Raw genomic sequence first — 15,413 nt, forward strand, 5'->3', positions numbered from 1 at the left:
GTGCTGATATCATGTGCTCTTTACTACACGTTCAGGCGCTCATTTTTTTTTTATTTTTGCAAACGGTTGCAAGAATGAAAAAAAAATACAGTATGCGGGGTTCAGTGTCCATAATTAGGCTATATACAACAGTTACAGCTAGGGAGCGTCGTGCGTAGTAGAGCAATCCGAGATTAACTTGCAATGCAGTACACATTGGCATTGTAAACATTACATGTTTTTAGTATCCATTCCGGTAGCCTTACGAAATCTGAGAACTGCACTACGCCGGCCAGAGTCCATGCATCGGATATAACATCAAGCCAACATTTTCATCCACCCCGTTACCATCGTATCGCGGGCTCAGAGTGACGGCGCCAAACGGAGCGTGCAATGCCGTTGCGGAATTAAAATTTGTCCAGCACTTCTTTTGCATCCTGACGATTTAGGAGAAAATTGCATATACTGCAGGCGCTTTGTTAACTACATGCGCAGCTCGTAAACGTTACTGCATGTTACTATTTTATTTGGCCACATAATTAACGCGTAGACCACCAACACTCTACCTCACTTTACGGCTTTCCTGCCTCGCATGACTTCACTACGAGTAGCCAGATGCGTACATCACTGCACCGGCACTTCCACGTATTCAGCCACGACCTGCTGAAAAGACCTCGGACGAGAGCGTTACGAGGCGAGTGGCCGTCGGAAAATCGGTCTTCTTCCGCAACTTCGCAGGAAGCCCTGCTTGGATAGAAGGCACCGTACAAAAAAGACTAGGGCATCGATCTTGGCTGATCAGGTCCAAACCCGGAACGGTTCGTCGGCACCTTGATCACAAAAAGCCAGGTGCTGAATCCTACCCGACGGAAGATCCGCCATTGAACGATCAGACCAGCAGCAAGCGAACAACAGTCCACAATGCCGGCTCCTTACATGATCGCGACACCACAAGCGGAAGCTTCGCCTGAGGCCAATCTGCCTACAAGCGCTTTGCCAAGGCCTCAACGTGAACGTCGTCCACCCAACCGATACGTTGACCCAGTCTAAGGAGGAAGGGGTGTTGTGTACGCGAACCGACGCACTGCCACACCGCCTCCTAGCAAACGGACGCACGGCCGCTCCAGTTGCAATGCCTCCTTGCAGCTGCGAGCCGGCCGCTTAGGAGGGACCAGCGGGGATCCCCCCCGCCTGCGCCGACGACGACGCGCGGATGTAATCGAGCCGTGCGTTGCCTCGGAACTGGACCGTCCTGGGACCATGTGCGCGACCCAGGGCACTAGAAGCAATGCCTTCTTTACAGGCGCTCGCGCTTCTCTCTCTCCGTCTCTTCCCCTCTCTCATAAAGCGCAATAAAGTAGTCTACCCAGCAACCGAATCGAGAGGTTCCTCGCTCACGGGGCTCCGACGCCCCAAACATAACATGGGGAATCACATATTCAATTTCAGATTGGAAAATGAACATTCAGTTAGGCTCAATTTTCATCTATCAGTAGTTTTTGCGCTCCATGTACCTATAAAACTGGAGGCCGACAGCCTTTCTTTAAAGCTCCTTGTTACCTCGTTATGGGCGCATATGAGAGAGCGCTTTGCTTTGAAATGAACTATTCCATGTTTTGATGCGGGCTTGCCTCTCATTCTAGTGCATGCCGTGAGACTGACCTTCGTGGCGACAGAGCAGATTATACACGCAATTGTAGCAATTGTCAGTGCAGAAACAAGGGACTGCCTTCTCGAGAGTCAACGAGAATCAACCGCCCGATATAACGCAAGGCGACGGGCCACAGAATTTCATCCCGGAGATCTCGTCGTGCTCGAAGCCGGCGCACGGAACACACGTGACGCGCGCTACGAAGGACCCTTTGAAATTACAGAAGTGATGAGCCAAACCTAGTAGCCATAGAAAGACTACACCACGCACCTGGTAAAATCAACCGAAAAACAGTGAACGTTGAACAACTGTGGAGATACAAGGAGCGCGATCTCGTCGCTAATGAGCTTATGCCATCTCCCCGGAATGCTTGCACCTGAGGACAGGCGCATATTCGGGAGGGTCGTATCAGCGCTACGTCGACTACGCCGACCAAAGTGCCCGTTTAGGCATTGTCTACCTTGACCATCGAACGCTGACGCCGCTATCCGACACCGCGCCCAGCCAAGGCTAAAACGAACTTTCTCACGGCCGTCGGCGCAGCACACGAAACCGCAGGGCAAGATCACATGAGGAGAGAGAGCGAGCCGTCTCTGACGTGTGTGTGACTGGTGTACGTGCCGGTACCAGGGATTCAACCGTGGGAAGAACGGATGTGAAGGTGTGAAATGTGAATACTGAAAGAGTCAGTCGAAGCTGGACCGAGCGATAGAACGGATACGCATCACAACAGCGTAGTTCGCACAGGCGCGTTCTTCTTTCGGACTGACATCCACCCAATTTTTTAATTCGACCTCAATAAATTAGTTCCCTTAATTTCTTTGAGTGTCTGCTAACACAATCGTTCTGGCTGCTGCTGCTGCTGCTGTACGAAAAAATACACGTTTCGTCTCGCGATAAACCGAAACCGAAAGCGAGGCCGAATCGCTGCATGTATGCCGCCAGGTGGCCATCGGTATCGTCGTGGTCACGTTTTCCCACCATTTTGTTTTACAGCGTGTGGCATGGCGGCGGTGCGTTGTCCACGCCAACGGTATTTTCGGACATATTTTGCGACGTATTGAAGTGAACCGTAGTGTTTTTGTGTGCATATTTAACTGCAAATGCGAGTAGTTTCGTTCACTGTTGTCAGTGTGCCGTCTGACATACACACGGAACAGAAGTGGCCCTCGAAGTTCCCTATGGAGCTTTGCGTTCTTTGTTGTCTTCACGACGATGCTCGACCTCCCTTTAAAGGTAAGAGATCTTATGTATTGGCATATGGTGGGTGCAAATTTTAGAACGCATGTTTTACAGAATGTATGCCTGTCATACTGCAGAGTTCGACGTTCAGGAAATTGCAAGCGTTACAGACTTGTTCGGAGCGCGGTTGCAACACTAACGGGGAGGGGAGAGGGAGGGGGTGCGCTGAACAGTAAACATAGAGAAATCATTCGATTTACACGATTATAACTGGAAGCCATGCATCCATGTTAGAGATTACTAGCGCATACTCTTTAGGACCTCTGCGTTCTGCCAGATTTAAAATGTGACAAGTTTGAAAGGCAAGGAGAATGCATTTGGTCGATTTTCATCTCGCCCAGAGGTTCCTTCGCGCATGTCAATTTTTACTGTCATAAGCGCTCATGGGCTGTATTTTAGCTCTATGTGATACATTGCGTAAGCACAATATTTGAGAAAAAAATTTCTCTATCTTCTGCACAGGCATTGGCCGCTGGTTTGTGCATCTGATTGCTTTGCATTTATTTCATTCTGTCTTCAGCTTCAGTGACAACTTATGCCGCACGTTCGGTCTAAAAGTCGTCGGCATAGTAGTAGTAGTAGTAGTAGTAGTAGTAGTAGTAGTAGTAGTAGTAGTAGTAGTAGTAATACTAGCAGTAGTTGTAGTAGTTGGCACAGCATGCCGAAAAGTACATAAAAATTTTGATCATGGTAATTTGGGCTTCTAGTGATAGATGATTGATTGGCGTGGGATAGGTGATGAAGAGTTGATGCAATTATTTTAATTCATCATTGATGAATTAAAAAATAAATTTAAAACAGAGGGTTTAAAAGCAAGAGAATGCTCAGACAAAATGCTTGATGTTGCTAATTAAGAAAATATAGTGTATAAATGACCAATTTGTTAATTGAAACAAAAAATGAAAATGCATTCAAAGTTGTCAGACTGCTTAGAACGGAAAGCGAATGTTTTGTGGTGCTAAGTATAGGTGTATAAAAGAAAAAAATGGGAAGTGAAAAATGTTTTGTGGTGCTAAGTATAGGTGTATAAAAGAAAAAAATGGGAAGTGAAAAATATTGTCCGTGTGTGAAAAACTGCTGCGTGATAACCTCTACAGAGCTTCTTTTATTTATTCTCCCTTCTGCCACATTTTTGTTCTGGCCGCATTGCTCAGTTGTATTTATGACGGCATTGCATTATGTCTGCAGGACATACCACATGGGAGCTCACAGCACTGAATTTGTGGCAACTGGAAAATATTCAGGAGCGGCATGTGAACAAATGGTGCGTGTTCTGGCTGTAGTACCTCTTTTTAAGTTGGATTATGTGTTCTCCATCCTACATAAGTAATGCAATATGTATGTAAGCACTCTAGTAGAACTTTTTGCTGTGTTGGTGCATGTTATGAAATAAAGAAGCGTCAACAATGAACAAATACAACTTAGTGTCACGGACAACTTGTATGAAAGAGCACTGAACAAGGGTAGAGGGAGATGCCTAAGTTCGCAGGTCAACATTTTGACCAGTTGGCTTGTCTTCATCTGGGCGGAGAAATCATCACTGGCAGAGGTTTAAATACGCTGAAGAAAAGCTGAGGAGGAGGAGGTTGCATGAGAAGAAAGTAGGTCAAGAACTGAAAGAAAAATAGAGAAAAAATTTCTTCAGTATGGATTTTTCAGCCTGGAATCTGTTCCTGTGGCCTGAAAAAGAAAAGTGGCAGCAGCAGGAAAAACTACAATGCAGGGTAGATGATTAGTCAGCATAGTCCATGGTTTCACGGACTACCGTCTGGCAAAAGGCGAACATTGCAGAAACAAACATACACTCTCCAAAATGTTTTTTAAAAAAAGGAAACATGACATTTCGGGGCCCGTGCTGGTCCCTTGATCACATGGAGCGCTGCGTGGAACTAGGGCAGCTTAAATGCGATAAAATTGGGTAGTGTCCGATTGTAGATCTCTGGAAGATTTCCACGTGTCCTATTAAAAGCATAACACGAGGCATGCTCTTAGCAGGACACATGTAAATCTTCCAGAGATCTACAATCGGTCACTATGCAATTTTAACCATATTTAAGCCGCTGTCGTTCCGTGCAGCGCTTCATGTTAACAAGGGACCCGTACCAGCCCCGAAACGTGGTTTTTCCTTCTTCTTTTTTTTTTTTTTTTTTTTTTCAGAAGGTTGGAGCGAGTGTACGCTTGTTTCTGCAGTGATTAGTTGGCACCTAAAGCAGTTTTAGTGCAGACACACTTTTCTTGAAAAGCAACATGCATTCCAAAAGGTCCTGATAACTGATATCTGCAGGGGAACAATTCTCAAAAGCTTTTCACAAAGGGGGAGAAGGAAAAAGAAACAAAATATTAACAGGACAGTGAACGATATACCTGCCACTGTGGTTAACTGTCCTGTTAATATTCTTTTTTTTTATGTCCTTCTCCCCCATCTGGAGAAGGCTTTTGAGAATTTTTTTTTTTGTGTGTGTGCAGTCGGTGGCCAAGCGGTTAAGGCGATGGACTAGATATCTATGCAAGGTGTTTTGCTGGGCTACTTGATAGTTGTCAACATTATGATATCGCAGTGCTGGCTGGCAGATGAGAACAAAATCAAAAGCATATTTAAACCCTTGCCAGTGATGCCCGCTCTGCCCAGACGAAGGCAAGTCCACTTGTTGAAATGTTGGCTCAACCTGTGAACTGAGGCTTCACCCCTCTACTCTTTTCCAATGCTCTTTCATGCAGTGTAGCAATCTTCTTCCTATAATTCTACATGGACAACTTGTAGTGGAACTTGTATTCGTTCGTCTTTGGCGCTTCGTTATTTCATAGCAATATGTATAACTGTGTACTAAATACCTTATTCATTCTTTGTAGTTGGATTTCAGCCGAGACTTGTTTCAGACCACTTTGAATATTATATTGAGCATCAGTGTTCCTTAAGACCCTGCATTAGGTGAATGAAAGGCAAAATATTAGGAGAGGTTATCATTGATGCAAATGTCAGCAGACAGAAATGGAGCTTCTCATGGCTTCTTTATTCATGTGTCATTAAATTGGGAATTCTTTAGCACTCTCATAATAACTATTTACTAATGAATGGCTACGGCTGTTGCAAAAGCTGATTGGTATTGAAATCGTGCTAAAACAATACGCTAATGCACTATATGCTTACTTTGAGGCCTGTATTTGAAACCAAATATATTGTGAGATATGCAAGGGCCTCAATATGACCAAATTAATTCAGGCTCAATCGTTTACATAATTCATTCAAAAAGGCCAATTGCTGAGGCAAATATAAAGTCCTAATTTATCAGAGGTGAGAGTTGGAAGAAAAAAAAATCTTTACTGCAACTATAGATGAAGCCACAGCTGGACTCAATTGCTGTATGAAGCTGCTATAACATTCCTAGCAAGCTAATTTGTATGGAACCAAGAGTCTGCATACTAATATGGCCTGAATATCAGTATTATATCATTAAAATAGATAGAACAAAATTAAGGCAATAAGCTACATAAAGTCAAAGGAGACTGAAGAAGGATTGAGGTGCAGCCGCAGTCTGCCAGTGGATGTTTTGACAAGTGAACTTGTCAATGTCTGGGCAGTGGTGTAGTTTGTTTTTGCTTCCCAAGGACTAAGGCGAGTAGGGAAGGAACAAAAAGGTGCTGCCTTGGATATGGCCTTATATTAGCATGGAACTTGTGATTCCATAACATGAAGAAAATAAAAATTTTGCAGCAGCAGTTAAAGAGCAGTGCATTGTACAAGATAGATGATCCCTTAACCTGAAGAAAATAAAAAAAAATGTTGCTGCAGCACTTAAAGAGCAGTGAATTGTACACAATGAATAGGCGCAAGAAGCAGGTTGGATGTTTGCATGTGTTTGTAGGAGAAAATTGATGATTTTGTAGGTGAATTGCCATGGGCCAACTTAGCTGCGAATAGCAGTAGGTACTGTGAGAAACAGATCAGACAGAAGGCTGGGAAGAAAAAGATGGAGGTTCTAGGAAGGCATTGCTGAGGAGTCTGGAGGGTGACATTAAGAAAGGAATAAATAAGGCAGAAAGGAGATATTTGAACAGAATGAATTATGTTACGCCACACATGCAAAGGATGAAATGCCAAAAGAAAAGAGACAAATGCAAGACAAAGTGAGAAGCACCAACAAACGTTTCAAAAAGCAATGCAGCTCATACTGTAGAGGGGGGAACAGTTTTGAAGAAACAGTTGATGAATAGAATAGATGAATAGAAGATCATTTGTAGTGCAGGTCATCCTTTAACGCATAAAAAAATTGCATATTGACATATTAACATTATTTACAGGGAAACTTGGTAGACTTAGTAGTTTCTGAACAATATTCCCCTCTAGATACCTTCACCACAACTGCAAGGTATGCAAGGACCAATATATGTATCGTGTGGCTTGGTAATACACCTTTCCTCTCATGCACATACATACTGGGTTTCCTGAAGAATGTATTTCATTAATCTTAGTTGCCATTTTTCTTGTGATATTTGGCAATTGCAGCATTCACAGCAGTGTTAAGACTGCCATTCAGTGGAAAACATGAAGGCATGCTGAAAAAATTTGGATTGCTCAAAATGTGTGGCAGCCACTTAGCAGCGGATGCAAAAGAGCAAGGTGTCTATGTGTTTGCAATGTCAGTGCGTGAAAACTTTAAGTGGTTAGAATTTTGAGAGCCCTCCACTATGGTGTGTCTCATAGCCTGAGTCGCTTTGGGGTGTTAAATGCCCTAAACCATAAAGAAAAAAATGTTTGACATCAGTGTGAAGTGGCTGAACTGAAAATCATTGTGCCATTCATAAACTCTGACTACAAGGCCACTTCTTGCCTGGAACATCATTACGACTTGTAAGTGTATAAAATTAATGCAAAGCAATTCGGGAGAAATGGCAGTCTAGATCACGCCGTGCACTGATGCAGTGAGGTTTCATTGCCACTGCACTATCATGCTTTACTCATGAAGTGTTTCCTTGGTAAGGGTTTACTTAACAATTTGATATTATTCAGAGAAATATAGGAGCAGATGCCTACTGCGGTCCTAGTTTCTAACATATGGCTGTGATTTGGAGCACTTCCTGAGTGGATATTGTAATCATGCAAGTCTGCTGCTGCATGCAGTAACTGTTGCAAGTTAACATCTCTCCTTTGTTTTGCCTTTTTTTTATACTGGTCTCTTTGCAGTTCCTGCATGACTCAACCTTATGAGAACGATGGGCTTATGGCAGTGCAACAAGGACATGAAAGTGGTTCTCCAGGCTTATGCATTGGTATTGTCCCAAGACACAAGAAATGTGAGTAGTTGCAATATCGAATAAATTGCAAGATTGAGTCATGCACTTTACATTGTTCATAGAAGTAGCAATAGTGGACCGAGCAAGACTGGGCTCATAGGCAGCAAGTGGGAGTGAAAGGTGCTTTATGAGAATGATGAGTGTGAATAAAAGCTTATATTGCTCATAGTTGTTTTAGGCATTGGTTTTATGATAACTGAGCTGATATTGGATATGTCTAGCCTATTCGAGCATATCCGATTGGGGATGGGGAACATCCAGAATTTGGCCCCCTGGACCCCCAAATTTCACTTCATCAGTTGCGACCAAAGTCGATTTTGATATTCAGCTTTAACCGAGAATGACAGCTTTTGTGTATAAATGATGAGTGATACCTTCAGTGATATCACTACTGGGTGCACGGTAGAAGTAGGTGGTAGGATAGAGAAGATACCGGTAAGCTGTCTAATGAGACTAAATATTTGACTAAGAAATGCCAAAGTATAAAAGCTTCCAAACCAATCGACAATAAAACTGGCAGAGCTATCAAAGTAATCAACACGTACAAAGTGTCCGATGTAAGCAAGTATTACATAAAGAAAATTGAGCGTGTTTTAAAGAACGGGCAGCCTTAAAACGGTGAATCTATGTATCATCCGAAGTAGTCAGGACAGCAAGATTGGCTGTTGTAAAAATCAATCAGACGTTCCACCAGTGATGAAGAACGAGATTGAGAAAGCTTTAGAAATTATGAAAAGGGGGAAAGGAGCTGGGAAGGATCAGGTAACCACAGATTTGTTGTAGACTGGAGGGATACCATGCTAGGAAAGCTAGCCATCCTTTAAGTGTAAGGCCTGGAGTCATCAACTGAACTGAAATCATGGAAGATTGTTAACACTATCTTAATTCATAAAAAGGGGAAGTCAAGGACTTGAAAATTATCGACCAATCAGCTTACTATCTGTTAAATATAAGGTTTTACTAAGGCAATGGCTAACAAAATTAGGTCAACCTTAGACATTTGTCAAGCAAAAGATCAAGCAGGTTTTTGGAAAGGGTACTACACTCTACTATCGATCATATCCATACCATAGCAAAACATACATTTCAGTTAGTTGGTACATCTTCGAAAACTTTACCAGTGCTGCGATAGGGGACAGAGAGCAGGAACGACAAACGCTACTAAGTGAAGGTTATTTGAAAAATACACAGCTATTATACCGACAAGACAACCAAAAGTGCATGTGCTACTCACCCCCCCCCTGCCCCCTAGAAAAAATATTAGGAATCCAGATAAGAACTTTTAGTCGTGTATATTTACTTAAGGGATGGTTATGTACGTTTTGCCGTTCTTCTACACCTAATAGGCATCATGCAATTCCCATGTCAGTTGATCTTGACGTCTGAATAACTTTCGCTCTTTAAAAAAAGAGAAGTGCATGCTTTTTTATTTGACACATTAGGCACACTTGGTTTGTTCAGGTGAGTTTCAGTAATGTAGGGCTAAATTTGACGGAGCACTATTCAAAGGCGTTTTATGTTGGCGTAAGTGCGTGTTCATGAATTTCCCGGTTTGGTCTATATAGTTCTTGCCAAACCTAAAAGGTATGTCATTGACCACTCCCTCTTCATACGGCACAAACTGCAACTCATGTTCCACTTGGCAGGCATTTTTCCTTTTGCTTCATTTTTGTTTTCATTCTCTGGCTCTTCAGTCAACAACAGCACAAATTCTTACTAGCTTATTAGGAGCTGGAAACAGCAATATAATGCCAACTTGTTTACGCCTATGGGATAACTGATGGATGTATGATATCACTGCATACTTCTTTTTCTTTCTGTTGGAAGGCCCCCTGTGGATCATGTTTACCAAACGACTATCTTTTTCAGGATTTTATTGCAAGCGTTTCAAGTGATTCGGAAAGCCGGCTAACCTGAGCCTATGGACCTGCTGCTTGAAACTTGTGTCTAGCATGGACGCATGATTTATTAATCGCTGATGCTAAGCATGCCACTGCTATGCCGCACTTGACTATCTTCAAATGTCCTGAATAATAAATAATAAAGGCTTTTCTGACCACTGTAAAAAGGAACAACAAACATGATCTTCGTTCCCTTCCATTCAAACATTCAGGAATTGGGGCTAATGTCTGGTATTTTGACTTTTTTCCAAATTTTGATGTTTACTTCCGAAATACGAAATGAAATCAGCTCCAATCTTGGCTGTTGGAAAAGAAGGAAGATCAAATTTGTTGGTTCTTTCTACATATGTCTGAAAAGCCTTTACTTAGTTATCATTTAGAGCATTCGAAGATAGTTAAGTGGGGCATAGCAGTGCCATGCTTATCAGCGATTACTAAATCATGCATCCACGATATAAACAGAAGTTTCAAGCAGCAGGTCCAAAGGCTAAAGTTAGCCGGCTTCCCAGATGACACGATAACATTTGCTTGCAATAAAATCCTGAAAAAGATTGTCGTTTGGTAAACATGATCCACAGGGGCCTTCCAGTAGAGATAAAAAGAGGTATGCAGTGATACCATACATCCATCATTTATCCCATAGGCTTAAACAAGTTGGCACTAGATATGTGGTTGAGGTATTATTTTCGGCTCCTAATAAGCTAGGAAAATTTCGTGTTTTTTTTTTTTTGCAGAAGAGCCAGAGAATGAAAGCAAAAAAGAACCAAAAAAAGCCGGCCAAGTGGAATATGAGTGGCATTTTGTGCCATGTGAAGAGGGCGTGGTCTATGACATACCTTTTAAATGCGTCAAGAACTATAATATGGGCCAAACCGAGAAATTTATTAAAACGGAAAATGTCTTTGAATGGTGCTCCTTCACCAAATTTAGCACTACATTACCGAGACTCACCTGAACAAGCCAAGTGTGTCTAATGTGTCAAAAAAAGCGTGTGCTCCTCTTTTTAACCGGGCAAAAGTTATATTCAGACATCAAGATGAATTGACATTGTATGAAACCTATTGACAAGAACAGCAACACGTGCATAAGCATCTGTTCAGTAAATACACATGAATGAAATTTCGTATTCGGATATATAACTAATGTCTCTTTTTTTTTTTTTTTTTCTTTTTTTTTACGGGGTAAGGAGCAAGCGCTTGCACTTTTGGTTGTCTTTCGTGAGTATATTGTGTATTTTTCACATAAACTGCAGTTGTTAGTTGCGCTTCTCCTTCCTTCGCATCTTTGTCCCCTGTCGCAGCACTGGTATTAGAACAGAATAGCTGATAGAAAAATGCTCGGTATACAACCAGACCTTACACATATCATTCTTTGATAGAGAATAAGCATTTGACCCAATAGAAACCTGCAATCGTGCAGGCATTGCTCACTGCAGAATCTTGGTGTAGACAAACCGTATGTGAAAGTACTGAAATATATCTAGTGGCTGTATAGCAACCATTATTCTGCATGAAAGAGGTAGCAAAATTGCAACACAAAAGGGGTGTTAGGGAGGAGACACGACTTTGTTAGTACTATTCACAGCTTGCTTCGAGGAAGTATTCAGACTTGTAATGGGAGCATTTAGGGATAACAGTTGATGGGAACCACCAAAGTGATCTACAATTTGCTGATGACATTGCATTGTTAAGTAATTCAGGGGATGAACTACAAAAGATGTTTAGTGACCTAGGCAGGGAAAGCAGAAAGAAAAGTAGGCCTGAAAATCAATATGTAGTAGACTAAAGTAATGTTTAGCAGCCTCGAGAAGGAACAGCAGTTTACAACGGGCAATGAAGCACTGGAAATGGTAGGCGAATATGTCTACTTAGGACAGGTAATAACTGCAGATCCGGACCATGAAAGGGAATTAGCTAGGAGAATAAGACTGTAATGGAGTGTATTTGGCAAGTACTAGCAGATTTGACTCGCAGCTTACCGAAGAGTCAGAAAAATAGCTAAAGTTAATGACATTCTAGTAAAAATCAAGAAGAAATAGACATGTGCCGGGCATGTATTGTGGAAATAGGATAACTGATTGTTGCTTAGGGTAACAAACGATTTCAACTACTGGAAAGCATAGCAGGGGATGGCAGAAAGTTAGGTGGGTGGATGAGGTGTACTTTGCGGGGGTCAAATGAATGCAGCTGGTACAGGAAAGGGCTAATTGAAAAAATATGGAGATATGCCTTTGCCCTTCAGTTGGTATAGGCTGGCTGATGGTGCTGTCTAATGTAATTTGAGTATGACCAATTTAGATGACCACATGGTGATTGGGAACCTCCACAATTCGGCCCCCTGGACCTCCAAAATTTGATGAAAATCAATGTCTGACCTAATTTGAGTATGCCGAATTCTGTGCATACCTCCAAACAAACTCAGGTCCTATCTGAAATTTAAATTCTAGCAATTTTGTCGAAAATTGGTGCCTAATCTTATTTGAGTGTGACCAATTCTGCGATGACTTTAAAATTTAGGTAGGCCATGTCGAAAACTTGGCCAACCTCTGGTTTCCTGAAATTTGACCTCATCCAAATTTGTCCATATTTTATGTCTAGCTTAATTTCAGTATAGCTAACTCAGTTGTGATTACCAGATTCAATGGGCCACTCCCGGATTTTGGTTTCTTGATTCCCATAATTTCAACGATAGAAAGGGCAACTAAGTAATGGTTCTAGGCAAGAAAACACAGGACTCATAATGGAACGAGGCACGGAACTTGAATGCTTTTGAATTTCGTCACATGATCAGGCTTAAATGCATTACTGTAATCTTTTATTCTAGCGCTGTGGCTGAAGCACCATTAGAGGGAAACTCCCTAGTGGTGGAATGGCTCCTCTGATATCGTGACATGAATGTGTGGCCATCTACTAGGGCAATGCATACATTTTAGTCACAGTTTGTAAGCTTCCAAATCCTATCACCTTCAAATAATTTTATTCCTGCTCTCAGTATTTTCACTGACGCAGCTCTGGTTTTTGGTGGACAGTGAGCAGTAGGATGCTCAGAAGATCTTATTGTCAGCTTTCATAGTGCCTTGTTCTTTCTAAACCAAGCCTGGACCAAAACCTTAAATTTGGCATATTTTTGTGTCTTTATGCACAGACATCCAAGCTGCATGCATCTTTTGCTTGCTGTCCAAACATCTGGATCAACCGAGAGCAGAGGGAGCAACTTCTGTGCCTTTGGTGAGTTAAGCTAGCATTATGCTGTACACAGTGTGTGCTAACTGAAATATTTCTTGGTATTTAGACCCTCATGTACTGTTGAAAGAAATCGTAGTCTCATTTCATTTGTAACATTTGTAATTATTATGTGGAGCCTGAAAGATGCATTTTAGATTTGGACGCATGTTATTTTGTATTTTTGCACATATTATTCGAGCACAGCTATGCAAAAACATTTGAAGATAGTAATCACATTCCTGTGTGCATGAGAATGAAGCATCAGTTTTGATGGTACATTCCTCTTCAGGACTAAGTTCCAATGGTAATGTGCATGAGTAGAACTCTTTAATTATATATGTGACTAGAACCCATACTAGATCTGGCTATTGGTACAACATATTTTATTCAGTAGGATTTTTGCACTCAATAAAAAAATGCCTTCTACATATAGATGCCTGAAGAGGGACAAAAACCAAGGTACTTGAAGCAGCGCCGCAATGTTCCACACATTTGTGTCTGATCTGGCTGTTCGAAACACTGCACTGAATATGATAGCCAGGAAAAATTGATTAAAAGGGCTTATAGACTGGAATTAAAAAAAGAAAAACCTTAGACTTAGACAGTTTTTTGACATAAATTTTGAAGATGGGCTGCTTTGTTGTGCCTTGCAGGTTCCAAAGTGTGAAATATTTTATCAAACTGCAGTAACAGCTTTTGCTGATACAAATTTGTAAGCCAGTAGATGGTAACAATGCTGTCATTTGTAGAAATAGCGAACATTTTAACTTCTGTTCTTCCTTTTTGTTTCTTATTCAGGACAAAGAGAAGCTATATACACCATGCATCGGATTCACCAGCATCATCCTCGCAGAGGCACAAGAGATTTTTTTTTTATTTTGTACTCAGAGTTCCAGACATCATAGAAGGCATTATAGCATGAATGGCAGCACACTGGCTTTTTGTATTTGATCAGGTATTTTTAGGTGTTTATGTAACAAAGGCGTGATGCACATCATCCAGCGCTTCATATCAGCACATCAAATTGCTTTTGCCTAAAGACCAGGCCATGGTAAAGCACATTGTTCTTGCCATTGAGAACCTGCTCTTCTAGCCTTGAAGCCAAAGTCATATTTTTGATAGCATGTATCTGTCTGTCATGTCCCCTGAATGGTTTCAATAAATGGTTTTCCAAGAGTACAGTTTCATGTGTGTTCATTCTCGTTAAATGTTTGACATGTTTTAAACATTCTGAAACCAAGAGAAAGCCGCTGTGTTGTCTGCAGCACATACTGGATATTTTGGGAAGTGCAAAGCCTTGATCATTTCACTGAGCATTGCTTAGCCACGCAGTACGTAGTAAAGAAATTTCCAAAACGAAAAGGACGGTATAAAAGTGCAAAATTAAAAAAAGGGTGTGAAGGTAAAAAATGTTTTTTACACCCATTGTGAAAGGGTGTAACTGGCATAAAACACCTTCCCCAGTTTCTGCTGCAAAAGGGAAAAATTATGAAACATTACCCTTTATAAGAGTACATTTCAACCTAAAATTACTCTTTCTGGAGGGTGTAAGGGTGTTAGTTATAGACATCGATATCCACCCTTAAGGGTGTATTTTGGTTTACAGGTAGCATAAGCCCGCAAATCTAGACACAGCAGAGAAGAAAATTCAGTACTGGGGTATCATAGAAAGCATTATGATGCCACGTACGCAAGCGCGTTTCGACTGCTTTCAAGACCACAACAATAGTGTACATAGATTCGATATTTATTATGCCTTAGCTTTTACGGAGTTACGGATTTAAACGTAGTAAGTAAATTTTTAGTTTCAACGGTTATTGCCATTAAGTCGATTCGATGTCGTGAAATATATTTAGAGCGCAAAAAAAAAAGACCGTTAAGAACAGCAAAATTTTAATTCATCACACTTCCTTGAAGTATAGATAATAGCATTTAAGAGACCGAATAATGCACAATACGTGATGTATTAATTTTACAGTTCAAAGTTGGATGCTGCTACTTAAAGAATTTCTCATTTAAAAGCTGCTGGTCCAGGGTCTGCCTTTTCCGAATGACAGCATACGTGAGGCCATCGACCACTATTTCCATGGGATGGTTTCTCGACGCGAAATTCGATGACAAGCT

General features: G+C 41.5%; 1 protein-coding gene across 1 annotated transcript; it reads left to right on the forward strand.

Annotated features, from left to right (window-relative positions):
• The first annotated feature begins 2,618 nt into the window (after positions 1-2,618).
• On the forward strand, positions 2,619-14,476 carry LOC146206388 (uncharacterized). Its single transcript, XM_084591054.1, has 5 exons — positions 2,619-2,866; positions 4,061-4,136; positions 8,055-8,164; positions 13,210-13,292; positions 14,088-14,476. The coding sequence occupies exons 1-5, from the start codon at positions 2,734-2,736 to the stop codon at positions 14,238-14,240; spliced, it is 555 nt and encodes a 184-aa protein (XP_084447180.1). The 5' UTR covers positions 2,619-2,733; the 3' UTR covers positions 14,241-14,476.
• The last annotated feature ends 937 nt before the right edge of the window (positions 14,477-15,413 follow it).

Source organism: Amblyomma maculatum, chromosome 1 (genome assembly GCF_055883805.1).
Source record: "Amblyomma maculatum isolate TAMU_Amacu chromosome 1, ASM5588380v1, whole genome shotgun sequence".
NCBI lineage: Eukaryota > Metazoa > Arthropoda > Arachnida > Ixodida > Ixodidae > Amblyomma > Amblyomma maculatum.

Coding starts and splice junctions, on each gene's coding strand:
- LOC146206388 (XM_084591054.1), top strand. CDS start 2,734: ATGCGAGTAGTTTCGTTCACTGTTGTCAGTGTGCCGTCTGACATACAC. Junction 8,165..13,209: donor TGTCCCAAGACACAAGAAAT/GTGAGTAGTTGC, acceptor CTTTATGCACAG/ACATCCAAGCTGCATGCATC. Junction 13,293..14,087: donor GAGCAACTTCTGTGCCTTTG/GTGAGTTAAGCT, acceptor TTTCTTATTCAG/GACAAAGAGAAGCTATATAC.